The sequence below is a fragment of the Vipera berus genome (assembly GCF_964194415.1).
Source record: "Vipera berus genome assembly, chromosome: 6".
NCBI lineage: Eukaryota > Metazoa > Chordata > Lepidosauria > Squamata > Viperidae > Vipera > Vipera berus.
In genome coordinates this window covers 49,291,852-49,315,612 of record NC_138208.1, presented here as the reverse complement: position 1 = coordinate 49,315,612, position 23,761 = coordinate 49,291,852, and the positions used below count along the sequence as shown (strand labels likewise).

General features: G+C 37.2%; 1 protein-coding gene across 1 annotated transcript in view; it reads right to left on the bottom strand.

Moving 5' to 3' along the window:
- Positions 1–23,761, bottom strand: part of OTOGL (otogelin like) — a gene marked incomplete at both ends in the record, with an annotated part of 100,156 nt that overhangs the window by 54,078 nt on the left and 22,317 nt on the right. The window contains 9 exons of the mRNA XM_081330625.1: positions 6,311–6,449; positions 11,028–11,135; positions 11,668–11,830; positions 12,416–12,468; positions 12,992–13,066; positions 15,228–15,393; positions 16,456–16,665; positions 17,088–17,212; positions 19,364–19,541. Of these exons, the coding sequence (XP_081186751.1) occupies positions 6,311–6,449; positions 11,028–11,135; positions 11,668–11,830; positions 12,416–12,468; positions 12,992–13,066; positions 15,228–15,393; positions 16,456–16,665; positions 17,088–17,212; positions 19,364–19,541 (1,217 nt within the window). The remainder of the gene's footprint in view (positions 1–6,310; positions 6,450–11,027; positions 11,136–11,667; positions 11,831–12,415; positions 12,469–12,991; positions 13,067–15,227; positions 15,394–16,455; positions 16,666–17,087; positions 17,213–19,363; positions 19,542–23,761) is intronic.

Below are 23,761 nucleotides of genomic sequence, written 5' to 3'. Positions count from 1 at the left end.
TTGCGAGAAGAGAAGGTTGTTCAATCTTGGTTTCAATATATTCAATTACAGGCCAGGTGGAAAGAAGACCAGAAAAATGGATTTACAATGACTGATGGAAATTTGATAAAGCAGATTAGAAATCAGGGGTCAGCACATATTAAACGGATATACCTTGCATTGATAGAGATTGACTCGGAAACAGAGCTTGTTAAGGACTGTATGATAAAGTGGGCCCAAAATATCCAGGAAGTTATTACAATGGACATGTGGGAAAAGATTTGGGTGAGGAACGTAAAATTTACACAAGCTCAAAATTTAAGAGAGAACTTTTACAAAATGTTTTACAGATGGCATCTAGATCCTAAAAAGCTTGCAAGTATGTATCCGAATTATCAGCCTAAGTGTTGGAGGTGTGGTGATGAAGATGCAACGTATTTCCACATATGGTGGACTTGTAAAAAGGTTAAGGCTTTTTGGATAAAAGTCTGGTGGAATATGCAAAAGATTTTTAAACAGAGGATAAAGTTTTGTCCGCAACTTTTTTTGTTGGGAATAATTGCAGACGCTACAGTTGTGGACACTAAGCTGATGTTGAACTTAATTACGGCGGCAAGACTTTTGATAGGCCAATATTGGAAGAAAGAGGAACTGCCGGCCATAGAAGAGTGGACTTTAAAGGTTTCCGACCTGGCAGAGATGGCGAAGATTTCGGCTTATCTGAAAGATCATTCGCAAGAACGCTATATTATGGAATGGAGAAAATGGATTGAGTTTATCCAGAACAAGTATAGGGTTAAGAAGTTTTACGTAGCATTTGAATAAGTCTTCTTTCGTTTTTTTTTCTTTTTTTTTTATTCTAGTTTTTTATATATTTAATATTGTTAAGGTGTGTCTTTTCCTATATAAGCTAGAGAGTGATGGATTTTAGAACTTATAGTTGTTAGTATATGATTGTTTATGATTGCTTTTTATATATATACCTTGTATTTAGCTCTGGGAAGTCGGGGGGGGGGGGAAGGGGGAGGGTGGAGGGAGGGGGGGAGGGAGGGAGGTTGGGGGGAGGTAGGGGGGGAGTAGGGAGGGGAAGGGGGGTTTCTTAAGGGAAAACTGTATTTTAAAACTTTTCAATAAAAAAAAAAAATAAAAGTTCCATCCAATTCCTTTCTTGGTCTATAAACTAGGAAGAAAGAAATAAAAAATCAGCTGTCATGAGGTTTCTTGTTGCCTCATGAGTTATCTGGAGAACATCAAGAGAAATTCCACACCTTACCTCTCTAATAATTCTGCATCTTCGCCTGGATTGCCAGTGGGTTTATCACAGGCAAAATGAAATATGTCTTGATAATATTTCAGGCTAAATTTTTTATTCTACAGCATCCTAGGATAGTATATTAAAAAGTTCCAACTTCAAATGTAATATTACAAATTGAAACATCTAAAATATCAATACAAAAAACCTACACTGATTGACATTATTCAGCATTGGCATAAAAGTTCAAATGTCTAATGTACTTTCAATAATGAAATTACTTTCTTCCTTACTAAATATACTTTCTGTTTAAAGAACTTGGACAAATAAAAAAGTTTTGACTTAAAACATACATGGTGAATTCTGACACTGACCATAATAAATGATGGATCTATTAGAATCAAGAAGAGTATTGCAGTGTGTGAACATATTTCCCTCAGAAAGGTAACTCAAAATTAGAATACCCCTGTAGAGAGGCTTCTATTTTTGTACATATATAATACACAATCCCAAATTTTAGAACTATAACCAGGACATCCTCTGATCTGCATAAAAGGCAGTTGTCTATATCGGAGAGACGGAGCTAATGGAAATACCAGGATTACATGGCTGAATCACTGTAAGTATATTAAGAGCAAATTCTATAAATACGTATTATAAATCATCTGCATACCTGTTTATTGAATGCATATTTACCTGCCAAATGTCCTGCATAAATCTAAGAAGTTAAACAAAGGGGGCATTTGATTTCTATAAAAATTGTAGTACAAAGCAGGGTGCTACTTCTCTTTGATTTCAGTCAACATCTATTATGAATGCTGCAATTATTCATAGTAATCAGTTGTCTTTTGTATCATTTATTTAGTTTTGTTCTACTAAGAATTGGTTTGGTTATTTATTGGATTACATTAAGGCAATCTGTTCCTAATTAAAAACATGATAACACAAAGATTAAGTTCTAGGAATGCTTGGCTATCAATTTTCGAGTAATACAAACTCTAACAATGTTTTACTGTGAATAGCTACAAGAAAATAGGAGAAAATGCCATTTTCCTCCTAAAAAATGCTGAAAAGTTATTTAAGAAATGTGTCCTGTGTTCCATTATGAAGAGAGCAATGAATCTGTTTTCACAGATATGTTATGTTGTTATTTAAAGCAGAATGAGGACTAGAAAGGAAGAAATGTACATAATTTATAGATGAAAATAGTCTGTCATTTATTTTATATACTTTACAAATAAGTGCCAGATGCATTTATTATTATTCTATGAATAAGATTAATGCTTGTATCCTTAGGCAGTAGAACATAGTTCTATAAGCATTTACATGGAAGAAAGCTCAAAGAATTCTGCAAGAATACCTGGTTTACAGGCCAGTTCTACAGATCTAAGTCAGAATGAAACTTATTTTGGGGTAAGGATCACAGATTAGTTAAAAGAAAATTCAGTTCAGGAATTTTTTATTTGTCTATACTCTTTTCATTTGTCTATTTTTACAACAAGAAGTTTTCGGAGCATTTTTACTGGCTTTGTAACTATGTGGAAATGACCAATGAAAACCCTAAACATATAGCTATAGGCTGAGATGATGACTGTTTTTCCAGTGTTAAATAAACTTAATCATGACTGAAGATTTATCGGGAACACCATTAGGATATTCAGGATGAAATCAGTAAGAATATTTATCAATCAGGGTGAAATGATATTTAAGGAAGAAAAAAGTGCAAATTGCACTGTGATAGATCCATCCCTGTTGGGTCATTGTTTCAAAGATATTTCCTTACTTAATAAACAGAATGAACTGCAGGCAAAAAAGCAGTGGGAGCAGGAGTGATTAGTTTTCCCATTGATTTTCCTTGTGGGAAGTAGCAGGGTGCATTGTAAATCATGATCATGTGACCAAGGCTAACCACAGCAGTGTTTTAGTGGCCAAAACTTTGCCAGTGCAACAGATCTGGAGATCCTTGAAATTTGAATACCATACAAGTAATTGACCCATTCTTTCAGTTAACTCATTTGAGGTATATTCATTTAATAATTTTGTCCTGTGATACACCATTTTGCCCAATTGAAGGTGACACACAGACAGGAGAGTTTTAGTAGTATATAGCTATTAAACTGAGTAGAAGTAATTTTGCTTCCTTTCATACAAACCTAAAAATTAAAAGTGAGCTTAGGTTTTGCATTACATTTTAATATGTTTGCAAGCTCAAAGAACTGCTGGCTGTATATCTGAAAAGGTATCTCCTCCCATGTGCCTCACACTCTGCAAATACCTTCTTTTTAAAAAATGTAGTTGGCAACAGTGATATCTGCAGCCTTTTCTAATTTGTCAAAAGGGCCACTGTTATTATTCTTTCCCTAAGATGTTAATCTTTGTTTTCCTCCAGTTTTATAAAATGGGAAAATCTAACTTTCCTTCCACCCACCTCTTTGGTCTGGAAGACCGCAGGAGATAATTTAACAAACCTCTGCTTAAAAATACTGTATTAAATATTTGAAACAAATGCTATTTTGTTAAGAGGGTTTATTAAACTTTAATCCAGAGTATTAAAAGTCCTCCAAAATAAGACAGAAGACACTAAAGCTTATAACTAGTTAAATTCAAAAATGTAAAATGCAACAAACATATTTTTATAAACATTTCCTTTAAAAATTGATATTATTCAGAAGAATTATATTATTCCCAGCTATTTGGGAATTAATTTAATTAATCCATCATATTAATGAATTGCACTAGACATCCAATGGCAGAAAAACAGAATATTTCTCACAAATAGAGAAACAAAAAAAAGTTATTTGGCTTGAAAAATGTCATTAATATGAAGTTTTAGCAATCTGTAAAACGAATTAACTTATTGCAATGAAAGTCAATATCCCCTAAAAGTAATTCTCCACTGTTTTTCTGACAATGTTAAGAGAGATTTATTTCACAGGCAGGTAAGGCAGAACTATCCCATTGTTTAATCTCTTTCACCACAAAACTCTCACTCTAAAATGTATTTACAATGAATATGAAGACCAGATTGAGAAACTATGGACGTTGCGGTGCCTGTTTGGAATTGGGGCACAATGCAATGCAACTATTAAGACACAATAACACATTATTTTTGGTACTTACCCTTTTTCTCCGGTCAGTGAACATAACTTCTAACTGAAGCATTGCATTGCAACAACTTACCGTGTTTCCCAGAAAATAAGACCCGGTCTTATTTTTTTCCCTCCAAAAGAGGGATCAGATCTTATTTTTGGGAGAGGGGATGTCTTTTCTCCTCACCTCCGGCACTGTGCAGCCAAGAACTGAGCTATGGATTGAATCCATAGTTCGGTTCTCAGCTACAGTGGTCTTCCAGAAAGGCAAAATGCAGGCCTGGGGATGCCACAGAAGAAATGGGTCACTGAGGAAAGGCCTGGCTGCAAGGTAAGTGGGCGCAGGGTGCACGGGGCAGCTCCACCACCACCACCACCACCACCCTAGCTTGATTTTTAGCTGTGTGCCTCGCCCCCAAACTAGGGCTTATTTGGGGGGTAGGGCTTATATTAGGCCCCCTCCCCCCAAAATCAAGCTAGGGCTTAATTTTCAGGGTAGATTTTACTTTCAGGGAAACACGGTAGAATTAAATTAATATGTTTAAAGAATATTTACAGGCCTATAAAGGGCCTAGAATAATTCTTGAAAATAACTATACAGCTAGAATTTGCTGCCTACCAGTTTCCAACTGTCTTAAAATACTTCAAAATAACTAAAATTACAAAAGAGACGTCCATGGGAGCCATATGTTGTATGCCTGACTGATTAAACAGGTAGACAATCTAATTTTATATGCTTGTATACAAGGGCAGCTCTGGCAATAATCAGGGTGAAACAATCAGGGTGAAACAATCATTCACACGACAAATATTCGAAGGCAAAAGCATTTTATAGAGTCTTATACAGAGAAGTTTTTCATGGACGTTCATGTTTCACCTCTAAGGTTTGAATACCAAGATATCATGATATTTTGTGTCATGCAATAAACAATCTTGTATCAGGGATATCTGATACCACAGTAAAAGATTGGACAGCCCATAATCAGAGTATATTAAACTATTTTAATTAAAATCAACTTAAGCAACTGCAAAGTATAATTAGCTATTGTGCAACCTATATTTAAAAGCAGCATATTAAGATTTCCGATTCACCTCCCCTAGATCTATCTTCTTAAAGCAAGCAGGTGGAACTTATTAAACTTTATTAAAGTGTTACACCTCTTTTCTACAGTAGGATATAACAATCACTCAAAAGGGAACAGATGAAGTAAAATGCATCAGATTCCCAAAGGCTCATGACCAAATCAAACATTGCCAAGTAAACACGCAGACATCAATTACAAAGCAAAGAAATACATAAATAAAGATGGAGACTGGAGTTAAGGAAATTCTATTGTGAAAGCAATTAGTTCAGTGATAATATTTGGTGACTATATATCTCAAACACCCCATTAGGAGTCCACACCTTCTTTATTGCATGTTTGTTCACTCTGCAGAAATAGCTTAGTTATCTTAAGAGTCAGATGTATGTGACAACCATATTGTTGAAAACTAATTATATCTAAATGATTAATAAACATAGATTAACTGACTATCTAGACAGCTGATGGTGAAAGAATGCAATGATGTAAGTCTGAGGGTTTTTTCAGGATTGTTTCTTTACTTGGCCATATATGATGCATATAGAGCAGATGATTCTGTTACTTCTCTTTGCCTGGAATTCACAATGCCAAATCTCTCCCATGAAGATGTAGTTGGTTAAAGTCTGAGAATACCTGGCTTAGACTACAGTCCATGAAATTTTTGTAAAGCCACAACTTTTTATAAATCCTTCATATTAAGCACATGTAGAAAGAACCTAAAAAGTATGTGTACATACTATTTTGCACTGATACTATTTTGTATCTGTACTATAGTAAATATTCAGTCATGAAGAACGTTGAAATTTGAAGTAAACAGGGTAATCTCCATCCACATAGCTGTTGAAAGGTTATGAGATAGAATTTATTACTCTGCATACAAAAAGGCAAAACAAAAAAAGTCTTCTTACCTTTATCAAATAAATCTGACAGTCACTCACATAGTCATATTCTAGTCCATCAAAAGTATAATAATGCCGATCTCCATATACTGTACATACAGCAGGACAAGGATAGTATGTGCAGTTAAATATCCCACGTCGACAAATACTTGGGTGTGAGGGGAAGAATCAAGATTTTCTTATTCAAAAATATATACACTCTTTTGTCATGTAACACAAAATAGCAAGGATAGATAGATAGATAGATAGATAGATAGATAGATAGATAGATAGATAGATAGATAGATAGATAACCTTTATTGTTATTTTTTACTTGTGGACACAATGGCACACATTAAAAATGAAATTTAGTTGCTTGCTCTCAAAGTGTACACATACATAACACACATTTAAACATCCTATATACAACATATGTATAGACCTACACCCTTACATATAAGTAACATATAAATATTTATTTATTTATTTATTTATTTATTTATTTAGTTACATTTATATACCGCCCTATTCCCTGAGGACTCAGGGCGGTTTACAGGAAATTAAAAAATCCACCATACAAAAGTTAAAAAAAACCAAATTAAAAAATATTAAATTGACCCTGTATACTTAAAACCCCAATTAAAAATTTCTCCTCAGCCTGGGCCCGAGAGCTCAAAGAGCCAGGTCTTCAGGCCCCGGCGGAATGATCAGAGGTCGGGGGCAGTCCTCAGCTCCACCGGCAGCTGGTTCCAGAGGGCAGGCGCTCCCACTGAGAAGGCCCTATCCCTGGGTGTCACCCGCCGGCAATCTCTCACCGGCGGCACCCTGAGCAGACCCTCCCTGTGGGAGCGCACTGGGCGAAGGGCGTTTGATGCCGGCAGCAGGTGTTCCCTCAATCACTATCCATCTTGAATACATAACGGAAGGGGGAAGCTTCCAGAAATATTTATATACCATACATGTATAAATTCTATATTAATATAATATTTTTATATTTATTTCCTAATTATCTTCAGTACACTTGTAGATCTTGAGGCTGTAGACAGGGAGACTGGAGACCTTGCCCTTCGTTGCTAGCTCAGTTTCAAGATAGATGATCAACACCTCATTTATTGCATCTTTTTTATTGAAAAGGTTCTCCCCTTACCCAAAGATATTTTAAATTATATAATAATCTCAAATATTCCATGTTTAGCTAAACTAACTGAGTAAGTAGGGGCCTCACAGCTTCGGATGCATTTCAATTAAAATGTTTCATACATATGGATGAAAATATCACTACTGGTTACCAGTTGCCTATATGACCCAATTTAAGGTGTTTATGTTAACCTTTAAAGCCCAAAACGCCCGCAAGGGTTGGGGCCATCCCAGTCTCTGGAGGGACAATGTTGCATAAGGTGGGTACTATAGCAGAAATACACACACATATACAGACATGATATTAGTGACAGAATAAACATAATAAATTAAATAAATATGCCACAAAGCAATTTCTTGCTGTATCAAGGTTTCTTTGAAGCATCCATCACAATCCCAAGTTCTTTTCTTGACAGTCATTTCCAACGTAAACTCCATCATGAACTGAATATTTTTCACCCCAAGATGCATCATTTTATATGTTCTTGTACTGAATATTTGCCATTTGTGTGTTCATGCCACATTTTGGTGTGATCCTTTTGACAGACCTCATTACATTTGTATTTTAGTTGACCTACTACTTTGATATTTTGGCAACTTAATATTAAAAAAACATTAATACTAAGGTAAGCATGAAAACCCTATAATTTATATTTCCTTCAACATCTACTCAAGATATACTCTTTTTGAGCACGTTCATTACGCAGTTTTCATCCATCTTAGATGTGTTTTTGATTCCATCCCTAGACCCAAATTATGGGGAAAACTGAACTATTCCTCAACGGACAAAAGACAACGTATAAGCTTTATGAGAACTCCCAGATAAAGTTCTGATGTAATGCTTATGGGCACCGTTCCAAAGAAATTCCTGTTAAGATGGGAGTGAGATAGAGGTGTATATTAGCCTCCCTTCTCTTTAATATATATAGTAGATTCAAGTAAATTCTCTAGAAATAAATTATTCTAAAACCAAAATCATGGTCTTTGCCAAGTGCCCTAAGACAGGGCTTTTCAACCAGTAGTACGGGTACCACCTGTGGTACATTGGCACCTGGCAGGTGGTACTCAACCATCCTAGAAAAGTGGTAGCGGGGGAGGGGAATGAGCTGAACTGGTGGCAGCACCGCACAAGCCTGAGTGAGAGACGGCTGGAGCTGCAGGGCTGTCAGGGCTCAGCGGAAGCACCAGGATCAGTGCCAGGCTCCAGCTGGAATGTTGCAGCATCTCCAGGGTCTTGTGATTTACATTCAGATGCTTGGCAACTGATTCATATTTATGATGGTCACAGTGTCCCACGGTCATGTGAAGTGACCAAAACCTGCTGCAACCACCCAGCAGAAGGGAGGAATAAAAACCAAACATCCCCCACCCCACCCCCACTGCCAATCCTCAACAGAAATGCTCACAACAATGAAAACCTTGGACAGGAGGAAGAGCACCACCAGGCAGGCAGGCAGGTGTCTTGCTAGGCTGTGGCTTGGGGGGCACTTTTTTCAGTGCCATTGTAACTTCGAACAGTCACTAAGCGAACTGTTGTAAGTCGAGGACTACCTGTACTTCATCACTTTTTTCCTTTTTTGGGGGGGGTCATCAAGTTTTTGACACCTTGCTAGGTTACTGGTGGTACTCAGATGTTGCCATATCCTAAAAGTGGTACAATGGGGGAAAAGGTTGAAAAGCTCTGCCCTAAGATGTATTCCTGACAACTAAACAACCACCAAATATAGCAAGTCAAGACTTTCAAATATATGGGGATTGTCTTTCAAGCTACAGGTAACCACAAATCTCATGCTGAATACATCACTCTAAATGCACAAAAAACAGTGGCAACCTTTTTACTTCTCCAAAGGAGCTCAGCCTATACCTGCAGCAATTAAAGTCTCAGCTGAGCCCAACTCCTTTTTGGAGTTCAATTGGACTCTACAGGTCATTGCTTCCCTTGGAAAGAATTCAGTCCAAATTTCTGAGAACAATCTTTTAAGCACATCCCTGTGTTTCAAACATAATCCTTCTCTGTGAAGCTAGACTTTTCAGAATTGAAATGTCCATCTGGATGTACATTTTCTCCCACTGGCTTAAGATCCTTTTTTTTCTTTTCAATCAGTCTGACCCCTCTAATGTTGACTGACACCTTCCAGTGCTCTTGGAGCCAGGCAGTACAAGCCAATTTACAACTCTGTAGCTATTCATGGCCAACCATCACCTGATTGGCTATCAATGTGCTCTAACAGATCTTAGACAGTGGGCTACAAGCTGATTTCTCAGCCCCATCCAGAAATACCTTCCTGAGCCACTCTGTACAGCTTCTCCAACCAAGTATCTCAGTCAGATAACAATCCCAAAATTCAAAAAGATCTTTCTTTAGTCAGATTCAATGCCCTTCTGACAGCTGAAAGAAGATACAAAAAAAAATCCCCTTCAAACAAAGATTGTGTCCATGCAGTGGAGGAATTGGAAAGTATAATGCTCTATGGTCCCTTCTATGCAGGAGCATGCCAGAAGCTATTACTTAGGCTTCTTATTAAATACCCTGGTCATTCCTATTTATTTTACCTTAAAAAGCTATTATCAGATCAATCAGTGTGTCCACAGCCAATTACTACTCAGTAATATGCTCTTTATGCCACAGGATTTATTCTAACCCCCTTTAAGTTATTTTGGACATTTTAGCTTATTCTCTTATATTCCATTTTAAGTAACTATGATTTCTCTATTTTACGTGTTGGTCTGTGATTGAATAAAGATTTGAAGATGAAGATAGTTTATATTCCTACATTGTAATAATTATTAACATATTGATATTCTCTGCAAAAGATAGATTGATTGTAAGACCTACCATATTATATGAGGGACTTTTTTAAAAAAAAATTCTTTCTTCATTAATTAATCTGTATTTTAAATGTTACATTTCTTTAAAATTTATTTTTGCTATTAAGTTGGAAGGTAGCCTTGGTGGAGCAGTGGGCTAATGCCTCCTTAAGTAACACCAGCTGCCTGCAATTAGTGCAGGTTCGCATCCCACCAGGCTCAAGGTTGACTCAGCCTTCCATCCTTCCGAGGTAGGTAAAATGAGGACCCAGATTGTTGGGGGCAATAAGCTGACTTTGTAATAATGCCGCTGGGGGGGAAGGCGAAAGCCCTAATAAGCAGGCATATACATAGAATGAAGGCTACTGCTAAGCTTGTAAGCCGCCCTGAGTCTTCGGAGAAGGGCGGGATATAAATGGAATTAAAATAAAAAAATAAATAAAAATAAATAAATAAATAAGATTCTTGGGCAGTTACAACTTGGATATGGCTGCAGTTTGATTGATTGTTAGATAGATAGATAGATAGATAGATAGATAGATAGATAGATAGATAGATAGATGGATGGATGGATGGATGGATGGATGGATGGATGGATGGATGGATGTAATTCTTCTGGGGTAATTCTTCTGAGTTCCCAATATAACCTATAGTCCATCAATGTATGACTCTAATTAGGGTCATCATTCATTGTTAAATTATTTTAAATCATCACATAGTCATAGAATATATGCATGACCATGTTATAACCTATGTAGTAGTGAAGTTAATTACATCATTAAAATATAACGACCATACTTACCATGTATAACAAGGGGTTGCTATCACTTCACCGGACATATACTCCCAATCCTTCCACATGCATGGACAACTATCAGGCACATAACATTTTCCTTTATGCTCCACCATCCTTTGAAAGAATAAAAACATAAAGAGAAATTAACTATCCTTATATATTTGTAATCTAACTTTTGTTCTAGTTGATTCAATGGTCACAAAGTAGAGCAGACATAGCTTTTGAATCCTATAGGAATCACTATTGGGTCAGAAAATAAATATATTTTAAAACAAAAAACAGGAAAGTCGAATTTGGAATCTTTACACATAGCTTTATGGTGAAATGGAGAAACAAATCCACAATCAGACTGCAGCTAATGGTTTGGTATTTTCAGGCTGCCCCTAATATTATCACAAAGAGCACTTCCTTGAAAATGTGTCTATCCATTTGAGGCCTCCAATAAATTCTTATCTAATAGGTAAGCCTATAGCTTATCTATTAAATTTCTTACCTAAAAGAAAGCCTATAGCACTGCTGCTGAATTTTCTTGGCATTCAGAGTAGTTGGGAATAATTAAAAATAGCACAGTAGTCGGAGAAAGATACATTCATCTGATCTTTGAATAAACTGATGTACCCACGCTCTTACTTTTGGTATCACTTACCCAGGGGGACAGATGCAACCACTCAAACATGGTGGAGAAGGTGTACAGGTAAAGTTCATAGCAATGTTTGTACATGTTAGTTCAGAGTTTATTCCAGCTGATGGCAAGCCAGATACATGAGATTGGCAGTCATAGTAGATCTTTCCATCAGGACATGAATGCACTATGGATATGAAATGCAAATGATATATAATCATTTTATGTTTATATTTATATCTCCCATTAATTAAACTTAATGTTTATGTTTGTTGTCTAATACTGTACATTTTCAGTAATATGCCCTAACTGACTATCCTTTTAACTTCATATATTAAAAGATTAAGCATTCTTCAAATTGAGTTCAATTCTTCATGGGCACATTTGTGAGTCATATAGGATTTTTCCCATTTCAGTTTCCTAGCTAGCCTATAGCTTTGTTTTCTCTGAAGGCTCCTACCCAACTACTAATCAGGCTCAACCTTTTTTAGCTTCTAAAACTAGATAAGGTAAGCCAGAGCTACAGTCATTTTCTTAAATTGTAGGTGGCTAATATTTTGTCTGTTTAAGGCAGATAGAAAGACTGTAAGGCTAAAAATAATGGCTTACACGAGAGCTATGCAGAAAAAGCTTTGGTAAGCACAGTTAAATATATGGGTACAAATTTTAATCCCTTCCTTAGAAGTTCAACATAATTTCTACAAGTAAAAAAAAAGAAAGCTGATCAAGACATATTTGGTAATTGTTATTCTAAATGAGTCAAGAAAGTTACCTGCAGGGACAGCTGCTGCTTCATTGCACTTCATTGTTCCATTTAGGCATTGGCTAGTCAAAGAAATTTTTTAAAAAAAGTAATAAGAAATGGTAAAATCCATGGCCAATTTTATAGCTCATAAAGTATACATGTCCTTTGCAGAATCTAACTCATATTTTTGTTTTAATGGATGTCCCATCATTTGCACCTAATGAATAGTGATTAATTATATATATATATTGATTAAGTGACTTGATATATTAAAATAAGCTACATTTCCATAGAAACATAAACAAAAACACTTTTTCCTATGCTTGGCCAAATATACCAAGTTTAGTAGTATGGTACTAGTAATCATACAGAGAAGTGATTAAGAAAGATGCATCCAGAGGACAAAACAGGTCAGTATTTATTCTTCCATAATAGTTTACAGTTTTACTATAATATTAAGTAAGAAAAAGCAGGACATCATTTAGGAAAACATGCTAAATTTATATAAAATTAAAACAGGCCTGTACATAACTCAAAAATTAAATCCCCAAAAAGTCAATCTACAAATTCAGTCAAAATGAAACTCTTGATATCAAAACTTACCATGACCCTGATGGTGTGGGCAAAATTTCTCCAGGCTGAAAACTTCTGCCTTTATAATAACATCGACAGTTAGCCCTAATTTTACAAAAACATATTTTATTTAGTTGTTGTTATCCTGCCTTTTTTACTTTATGAATAACTCAAGGTAGCGAATACACTTAATATTCCTTCCTCCTCTTATTCCCTCCCCAAAAAAACAACCCTGTGGAGTAGGTTGGTGGAGAGAGTATTACTGGCCCAAAGCCACCTAGCTAGCTTTCTGGTCTAAGGTAAACTAGAACTCATGATCTCCCAGTCGTAGTCTTGTTCCTTAATCATTAGACTAAATAAAACATAATAGAACGGAATAATTCTCTGTGTTGTTTATGCCAGTGATTGTCAAGTGTGATTCATGGTTCACCAGAGGTCCTCAAAGGGCCACCAGATGGCCCACTTTGCCACGTTCATGTACCAAAGATTGTGTTTGTTTTTTGTCCCACTGCATCTCAGCCCAGCCCCAGCACACAGAAACAAATACTGGAACAACTTAGCAAACTTGCACTAATATTGGTATTATAGCAAGGAGTATATGAAATAATTAATAATTCTTAATGTTAGAATAATTTTTGAGTATAAGAGTACAAGACCTTTACAAATTAGAGATGGCAAGACATACAAAATTGCAGCCATGATTATTATTTTATTTATTACAAAAAAAAAATACTCCCATGTTCTTAAGGAGAAAAGCACAGGAAGGTAGGTATTTACTCAATTAGGTGGCCTCCACATTTCTGAAAGTGTATTTAGTAATTCACAACCGCAGAAAACAGGACAAACACTGATTAATGCTATGGCTCTCCAACTTGAGTTTAAACTCAGCCACTTCACCCTGATGTAACAGTAACAGCTTACTCTGCTCCACTATGTAATTTGGTTTTTTGCCATGCACAGTCCTAAAATATTTTTAGCACTAAAAATTTGTAAAAGTATAGATATGCTAGAGCTGAATCTGGCTTCCTTTGGCTGCATTGATGTAATCTTCTTGGTAGTTTTCCAAAGTTTCATTTATTTCTTCTGCTTTGTTTATGGATTCTCCTATCTAGCCAACAGGTCTAGAATTCAAATTACTCATGTAATTAGCTCAGTGCTTCACAATTTTTTCCCTTCATTACTCAAAACTGCTTATCAGAAAGTTCTCTCCATGTAATATAGTTAAAACACTTAAAGTAGTAGTAGTAGGTTTGCACGTTGTTACCTCCCAAAACCCCGCTTTTACTCAGTTTTGAATAATTTATTCAGGTTTGGGAAGCTCTGGCTTAGCTTCTGAGATCAACTGAGGTTAGCTAGATGCTGCCACCTGCTGAGGCAAATTCTAGTAGGAGGCTTTTTTTAAGAACATAAAAACAGCCATCTTAGTCCAGTTTCTCACAGTGACCAACCAATACCTCTGAGACAGATGACCCCCCCCCTACATCTGGGAGTACCTTTAGGACTTAAAGACTAATGGATCTCAACAGTACTGTACTCCAATAATTTATTCAATTTTCTTTAAAGACATCCAAATTATTTCCTACCATTATGATTTTGTGGTAATGAATCACACAGGTTAATTATATGCTGAATGAAAAACCTGCATCCCTTTGTTCCTAAATTTAGTGATCAGCTTCACTGGATGATTTGATTCTGCCTTGTGAGTTGGAGAGAAACATTTGCCTGGCCATAGCACTAGCACTAGCAATAGGACTTAGACCTATATACTGCTTCACAGTGCTTTACAGTCCTCTCTAAGCAGTTTACAGAATCAGCGTATTTTCCCCAACAATCTTGGTCCTCATTTTACCAACCTCAGAAGAATGGAAGACTGAGGCAACCTTGAGCCCGTGAAAATCGAACTACTGGCAGTCAGCAGAATTACCCTGCAATACTGCATTCTAACCACTGTGCCACCATGGCTCTTTTATACATGCAAACTTTTATACACCTTGATCACGATCTTCCTCAGTTGCCTTTTCTCTAAACTCTGAAAGTCTCAAATGTTCTAGCCTTTTCGGACAGGGAAAATGTTTTAGTTGCCTGATCATGTTGGCTGCATTCTTTTGCATTTTTAATCCGAACCCCAACCCTTTTCAAAATGTGGCAATTGAACAGAGACGTGATGCTAAACCTCAGCTGTTTCTTCCTCCTAAAAAACACAGTCACAATAGCATGGCTTTGTGCTAGCTTAAACATGCATTTAACTAAATTTGCTACAGCTTACATTGGCACGCAAAAATTAATAGATTCTTCAAAGTATTTTCCTTCCGGGCAGTTACAGCCTTCAGCGCAGTCATTATCACAAGCATCCAGAAGAGAAAGGGAAGAACAGGAGTGCTCACAGAAGGAAGAACATGGGTGATACAGCATTCCACTTCTGCATACTATTGCTATGGAGATACATCAAATTACAGGAACATCAAAAATTCTATACAAAATATAGCACAAAATTTTCTCTTTTTTTCTTAATCAAGCCTACTCTAGGTTAGAATAGAATGCCCTCCAGACACTTTGTTTGAGAAATTGGTTACATATAATAGGTAACAAACAAACACAGATACTCAGAAAACAACAGTTAGCAGCATTTAATCACAAATAAATGGAGGCAGCTTTTCTCCCATGGGAGAAAAATCTCAGAGAAAAATCCTACTTTCAAGTTAGCAACATAAGCCATCAGCCCATCCTGCATTTTAAACCACCTAATTTGAAACATATGAACCGTCACTCTCATTCCCGGTACACCAACACCAACGTACATTATTATTGTTATTATTTATTGAACTTATATACCGCCCTTCTCCCGTAGGACCCAGGGCGGTTCACAAGGCAATTAAAACAACATTACAATACAAAAAGTTAATAACAATTAAAATAGATTAAATTATCCCTGATTAAAAATCTAAAACCCCTATAACTCTGATTAAAAAACCCAATTACAATAAGTTAAAAATTAAAAATTCTCAGTCCTGGCTGGAAAGCTCAAAGAGCCAGGTCTTCAGGTCCCGGCGGAACAAACAAAAATCAGGGGCAGTCCTGAGCTCTACGGGTAACTGTTCCAAAGGGCAGGTGCACCCACAGAGAAGGCCCTCCCCCTGGGTGTTGCCTGCCGGCAATCCTTTGCTGGCGGCACCCTGAGAAGGCCCTCCCTGTGGGAGCGCACAGGACGAAGGGAACATGATGCCGGCATGTGCATGGGGATTCACATATAGATATATTTATTAGGCAATAGGAAGCTAAAAGTGTCAGACTTGTTTCTTCTTCTGAAGAGGTACAGTAAATTGGGTTAAAGCTATCTTAAATCAGCTACTTTTTAGTATACACAGTCTCATGCATTTTGAATATCTACTTAGATCCAACATAATAACCAGCTTCACCTTATAGACTTGATCAAGAAATAAAGGAATTCAGATCAGGTCATATCTGGTTGGTATTCTCATTTCTGTGTTACTTACCACAGTATGAAACATGAGATCTGAAATCTATAGTAATCCCATGCTTGCTGCAAATATAAGCATAGTGTGCAAATGCATTGCACAAGCAACTTCTCCCACATTTGCAAGCATCAAAGCGACATAGCTGGTAATATAAATCTGGACTGATGTATATGTGACATGGAGCAAAGAGTTCTTGATTGATGAGATCACACTGGGATGCATATGCAACTATGAAAAATGTGACATTTGGCTTATTACATTTTATTTATTCAGTTTATACAGTTTATTTAGATAGAAATCCAAAAGTAAAAAGCAAAACAAAAAAATCTAATAATAGATACTACTCTAAAACTAGATGCTTAGTAAAATGTAATACATCCAATTATATCAATGTAGTCCCATTCCACTGACCTAAATGGGACTAAACCGTAGTAGTAAAACATCTTCAATGACTAAAGTAATGAGTAAACAAATAGACGGTGTTGCTTCTACTAACAATATTAAACAAAGATTAAAGAAATAGATTAAAGAAATGTTTTAAAACATCAGAAAGTAGGAAAAAAACTCAGACACCAAACAAGAGTTGTAATCTAGTAATGCAATTATGATAAAATTTAGATTAAAAATCTCAAAATAAATGAGAAGTGTACCATTTTGTTGGTTAATGTTGCAAGGATCAACCACAGGAATGTTGACAGGCATGTGACATGCTGATGAAATCTTCCATGCATTAGCATGAAGTTGTGGAGTTCCTTCAATCATTCCTGATGGGGAACTAAGGGAAAAATGAGAATGATAAAACAAAAGAATCAAGCTGTCCAGAAAAATATGCTTAATACTGGAATATTCTGTTGTCTTCTGAGATATGCCCATATGGAAATGTTCTGTGCTAACGTGATGGTTGTATAGATTGATTAACTTGATTTCATATTAATATGAAGAAAGGACCATGCTGTGTGAAACTTCAGCAGAAAATTTCTAGTTGTACTGTGTTGCATATATTGACTTTGCCAGTTTTTCACTCTATATTCTGAACTACTGCACATTAGCACAGCAATTATACAAATGCCATATTCTTTGTAGAACTCCATGTACTGACTCAGTGTGTGTGTGTGTGTGTGTGTGTATCTGTGTGTCTGTATCATACAGAGATGATAGATAGATAGATAAAATATAGATGGATAGATGGATGAATGCTGTTTCAGTTCTGCGTCCAGAGCACCAAGTAAAGCTATGATTTTGTCTTACAGATCTTAGAATTTTTCTCACAATGGCCCAGCAAGAGGGAGGACAGTCAAGAACAGCATTCCCTTACACCCAGTTATCTGGGGGATAATATTCTTCAATGCCAACAAATCTCCTGAATTTCACATGTCACCCCATCTCCCCTCTCCTGAGCTGATGCAAAACCCAAACCTACATGGCCACATCTCTGAGGGAAAAACAATCCTCTGCCCTATCCACATTTCAGTAAGACAAGCCACATCTACCTTATCTTCCATTTAAATAAATGGTTCCAAATTAGCAATAATCATAGCTTATTATGAGACTAATTGCAAAGTTGCGTGGTTGAACGGAGAGACGGACACTTGCGCTGGGTAGTATTTCTTTATTGAGTCAGGAATGAAGCTGGGGCATAGGGGTTACCTGGCGTCTCTTTATACCTGCCCAGGTGAATGGTGACCAATAGATTTAAACCTGGGCTTCCCACCAGTGCAGGTGGCCAATGGATTTGAACCCTGGCTTCCCGCCAGAGCTGACCATGCCCTGCGGCTGTCAACGACTCACTCTATTCAGGCTTTCCCGCCAAAGCGGTTATAGCCTGGAGCTGTCCAGCCCCCTGCTGTGCTGGCATTTCCGTGTGTGCTTTAAAGGCATACACTACACCAATTATGTAGCCCTTTAGAACAAGTTTATGTGTCCATCTGACAGAACACTAGAAGTTGAGTCATGGCAACTGGACTTCTTTTCTTTTTTCATCTGAAACGTTTTGTTGCTTATCCAGGTAGCTTCTTCAGCTACTTGGATAAGCAGCAAATTGTTTCAAACCAAAACAGTTTGAAGTCCCGTTGCCATGTCCTAACTTCCAGACAATGGATGATTGAGAATCTTCATCACCATCTTCAAGAACACTTTGCATTTAGAAGGCTATATAAACGTTCTCTGCCTTTTAAAACTGCAATAATATAATCCTATATATGGTGCAGTATGGAAGACACTGTAAATGCAACTCCTAAAAACAAAACTCTGTCCATAACAAACAATTATAATTCAGGATGTCTTATCAGAAATGAAGAAATACATTAAAATAAAAATTGAAAAATATTCTTAAAGGTGTACCCAAAACAAACAAGGCAACTACTTTTGTCCAAGTTTGTAATGCTTCAGTTGCTATTCCCCCCATCCCCGAGTACATTCTGTTGACCATCAACATAAGTCAAAGGTTGGTAAAAAGAGGACCTAGAGCCATTTTAATTGCTATAATATACTGATAACTTCAGAGAACAAGGAATTCCTTCCCTGCTTATTTGAAGTTTGTGTTTAAATTTATAAGTTTCCATGCCAACTGTAGTTTCCTTTGATCAATTAAACATTAGTTGAATTGTGCTGCTGGCTCTTGTCTGAGGCTGTTTTTTTGCTCTCCTTTAAAATGGCTTTAATCTGTTCTATCTGAAAACATTTTTATTGTCTTTTGTAATTTTAGAAGTGTTTATTTTTTTCCCTTTACCTTGTATCTACAGTGGGATTAGTTTTATAAATGAAATATTATATCTGTCAACAAAATACGGCTCCTTTGAATTTTAAAAAAACGGTTAAACTTTTTTGTAACAAGGTACAGCATGCATTTTTTATTTTAACCAATGCAAATGACCAGAATTATTCACTTGTAAATCAATAATGGAGTAACTGTATAAATCTAACTCACAGAAAATCATCTCTCAGATTTCCATTATAAGTTCCACAAAGACCCATCGTTCTGCTCTTCCACTCAGCGCTGAGTTGAATATAAACTCTTTTGCCATCTTTAGCAAACTGGATTTTTAAACCAAATTTAGTTTTTAACTGCACAAACAGTGAAGACAGGTTCTGTACTTCCATGTATCCTGAATATAACAGAAAAAGAATTAAATTCTATATGCATACATAGATTCATACCCATTACACTATTCTCTTTGGGAATAAGCAGTATTACAGGTAGTCCTTGACTTTCAACCATTTGTTTAGTGGTTGTTTGAAATTACAAAGGTTTTGAAAAAAGTTAGTTACAATTGGTACTTGTATTTACGACTGTCACAGCATTCCCCCTAGTCATGTGATCAAAATTCAGGTGGTTGGCAACTGGCTTGTATTCATGCCAGTTGCAGTGTCCCAGGATCACATGACTTGCTGCTTTCCTAGCTAGCTCTGACAAGCAAGTCAATAGAGGAAGCCAGATTTACTTAACATTCGTGTGATTCACTTAACAAGCACAGCAAAAATGGTCATAAAATTGGGCATGACTCACTTAACAAATATCTTTCTTAGGGACAAAAGTTCTGGTCCCAATTGTGGTCATAAATTGAGGATTACCTGTATGCAACGTGGGGAAAAAAGGAATAAGAAATAGCAAGCAAAGAAACTAAAAATATGACAACAAAAAAAGAGGAAAGGAAATATGGTTAAATCTTGCTTATATTCCCAAACCATTCACTATGCTTCATAGTTTTCTAGTCTTGCAAATCATAATTGCTTCCACCATGTTTATGCTTCAGTGTCTCTTGTTTGTTAATAATTACATCTTTTTGTTTTTTAAAATCTCAACATTTCTGTTCAGCTACAGGTTTTTAGTCTTCTTCCTCTTGACCCATTCACTCTTCCTTTATATATTTCTTTTGTGATTTAATATTCATTTGTTCTCTATATATTTTCAAACCATTTCAATATATTGTTGAACTGTATGTTCACTAGAACTCATTGTTGACCTGATTCAATCCACATCCACTCCGAACCCATTATTGATTCTATTTTTTATTTGTTTCCTTTTTATTGCCCTCTTCCAATGGATTCTGCAGAACATCATGGGAGGTGGTTTTTGGTGGAGCTACACAAAAATCTGCTGTTATCCCCTCTTTTTCTATGGAAACATTGGGTGAGTATTTGACTTTTCTGAACCTTCTTTCCATTCAAATGGAAACATTAATATATACTCAATTGATGTACATCTTTGAACAAAAAACATTGTCTTATTGATTGTCTTATTGATTCTTTTGAGATTATTCATAATAAACATTCAAAATCTGCACATTTCAGCTAACACTTTATAAATCAACTGTTGAAAAACTGAATTTTTGCAGACCGATAACTTTGCACTCATAACCTCATTTTCCTATAATAAAAAAGAACTAAAGAGAATTAAAAATGACTGTGATTTTCCCCCAAAGTCTTTATGAACCTCCTAAAATGCAAGAAGCTCAGTAGTTAATGCAGCCTCAAATGACTTTAAATAGAATAATTGCTTGCAGCTAATATATAATTCCTATATATCAAGTGAAAGACTATATTTTTCCACAAGGATAAGTGTGCCATACTAAAGAATCGTGACAAGAGAAAACTATGAAAAGTGTTTAATCTATTTTTTGCTTTTCTAAACAGAAATATAAAACTGTGGACCATCATGAATGAATGAAATATCTATGCTGACTCTGTGATGGAAGTATAATAGAGCAATTAACTGCAACAAGAGATGGCTTAGAGCTACAACATTTGTCCCAAATCAACTGTTTTATTTATTTATTTATTCGTTTTATATACCGCCCTTCTCCCGGAGGACTCAGGGCGGTGTATAGAGCAAAGTAAGCATACAATAAACCAACAATAAAACAAATAAAACCCCAGATCTACAAATAAAACCCCAAATCTATCAGGCCAGGCTGGCTTGCTGGAATAGATAGGTTTTTAAATCTCGCCGAAAGGTGCGAAGGTCGGGGGCCATCCGGATTTCAGCTGGTAAGCAGTTCCAGAGGATTGGCGCACCCACCGAGAATGCTCTCCCCCTGGGGGTCACCAGCCGGCATTCTCTGACCGGTGGCACCCTGAGGAGGCCCTCTCTGTGGGAGCGCACAGGACGGAGGGGTGTTGACGCTGGCAGTAGGTGCTCCCGTAGGTAATCCGGACCCATGCCATGTAGGGCTTTGTATGTCATCACAAGCACCTTGAATTTCACCCGGAAGGCAACTGGAAGCCAGTGCAGCTCACGAAGCAGAGGTGTAATATGGGAGTATCGGGGAGCCCCCAAAAGCGTCCGTGCAGCTGCACTCTGTACTAGCTGAAGCTTCCGAGTGATTCTCAAGGGCAGCCCCATGTAAAGAGCGTTGCAGTAGTCAAGACGAGAGGTCACAAGTGCATGGGTGACTGTACGTAAGGCATCCAGGTCCAGATAGGGTCGTAGCTGGCGCACCAGACGAACCTGAGTGAAAGCCCCCCTAGTCACAGCTCCTATGTGATCTTCTAAGGAGAGCTGTGAATCTAGGAGGACACCCAGGTTGCGAGCCCTATCTACGGGGGGCAGTAACTCGCCCCCAATATTAAGGGATGGAATACTCTGAATATCCTGACATGCCGGTATGTACAGCCATTCAGTCTTGTCCGGGTTGAGTTGAAGCCTGTTCCTCCCCATCCATTCCCGGACCGCTTCCAGGCAACGGGACATCACGTCAAGGGCATCACTGATGTGGTTTGGGGTCGAGATGAAAAGCTGGGTGTCATCAGCATACTGATGATAACCCACTCCAAAACCACGGATGATCTCACCTAGCGGCTTCATATAGATGTTAAACAGGAGGGGTGAGAGGACCGACCCCTGAGGAACTCCATAAATAGCCAACTAGTTCGGTTCATGTGACCAGTCAGGTCTATCCAGTGCTTTTTTTGTAAAAGAAAAAGGTGCTGGAACTCACACATGTCATACAGCCCACCTTGCCTACCCTACAAGGTTCCATCCAAAAAAGGTGCCGGAACTCCGTTCTGAGCGTTCTATGAGAAAAAAAGCCCTGGGTCTAGCTATTTAATTTGAACCAATCCTTGACTCCTAAACTGAATAAGAAGTTTACTGAAGCTACAAGGTTTGAATTATAAATTCGTTTTAATTCATTTAAAAGGCAGCACAGTCTTTCTATTTATTAAAAAGCCAAGAAGCATAAAAAATGGAAATAATCTCAACAATGTAAACTCCTCACCCTGTAACAAAGAAGCATGGTATCTAGAAAAGTCAGCTCTTCCCCTATCTTTTTGAGGATAAGGGGACCAATCTCATAAGACATAAACAAAATAAAATGTGTTAAAAATAGATAAAAAGTAAAATCTATTTTTAAATTCAAAAATTAAAATGCAAACACTGAATGTTAAAGAAGACAAATTACACAGAGCTGTCTAGCTCATTTAAAAACAAAAACAAAAAGAAGTTGGTAAACCGAAGTTGCATCTAAAAGAAAATGCAGTGCTCTAGGCAGATCATGCAATTTTGCTAAAATGAAATGCCATTGCCCTTGTTGTTGTTAGCTGCGAAGTCGTGTCCGACCCATCGCGACCCTATGGACAACATTCCTCCAGACCTTCCTGTCCTCTACCATCTGCTGGAGTCCATTTAAGCTCACGCCTACTGCTTCAGTGACTCCATCCAGCCACCTCATTCTCTGTCGTCCCCTTCATCTATTGCCCTCGGTCTTTCCCAGCATTAGGCTCTTCTCCAGTGAGTCCTTCCTTCTCATTAGGTGGCCAAAGTATTTGAGTTTTAGCTTCAGGATCTGGCCTTCTAAAGAGCAGTCAGGGTTGATTTCCTCTAGGACTGACCGGTTTGATCGCCTTGCAGTCCAAGGGACTCGCAGGAGTCTTCTCCAGCACCATAGTTCAAAGCCCTCAATTCTTTGGCGTTCAGCCTTTCTTATGGTCCAGCTTTCACTGCCATACATTGCAGATGGGAAGACCATAGCCTTGACTATACGCACTTTTGTCGACAGGGTGATGTCTCTGCTTTTTAGTGTGCTGTCTAGATTGGCCATGGCTTTCCTCCCGAGGAGCAAGCGTCTTTTAATTTTTTGGCTACAGTCCCCATCTGCAGTGATCTTGGAGCCCAGGAAAATAAAATCTGTCACTACCTCCATTGCCCTTAAGTCGCCATAAATAGAAAAGACTGTATTACAAATGAATATTACTGATTAGAAGATTTAACAAAGGGAAATACATTGTCTGGAATACAACCTGAAGTACAGAATGGCACTTAAAATATATACAATCCCCAAATTTATAGAGGGGGAGTTGCAATTTATAGAGAGGGAGAAAATGAGAC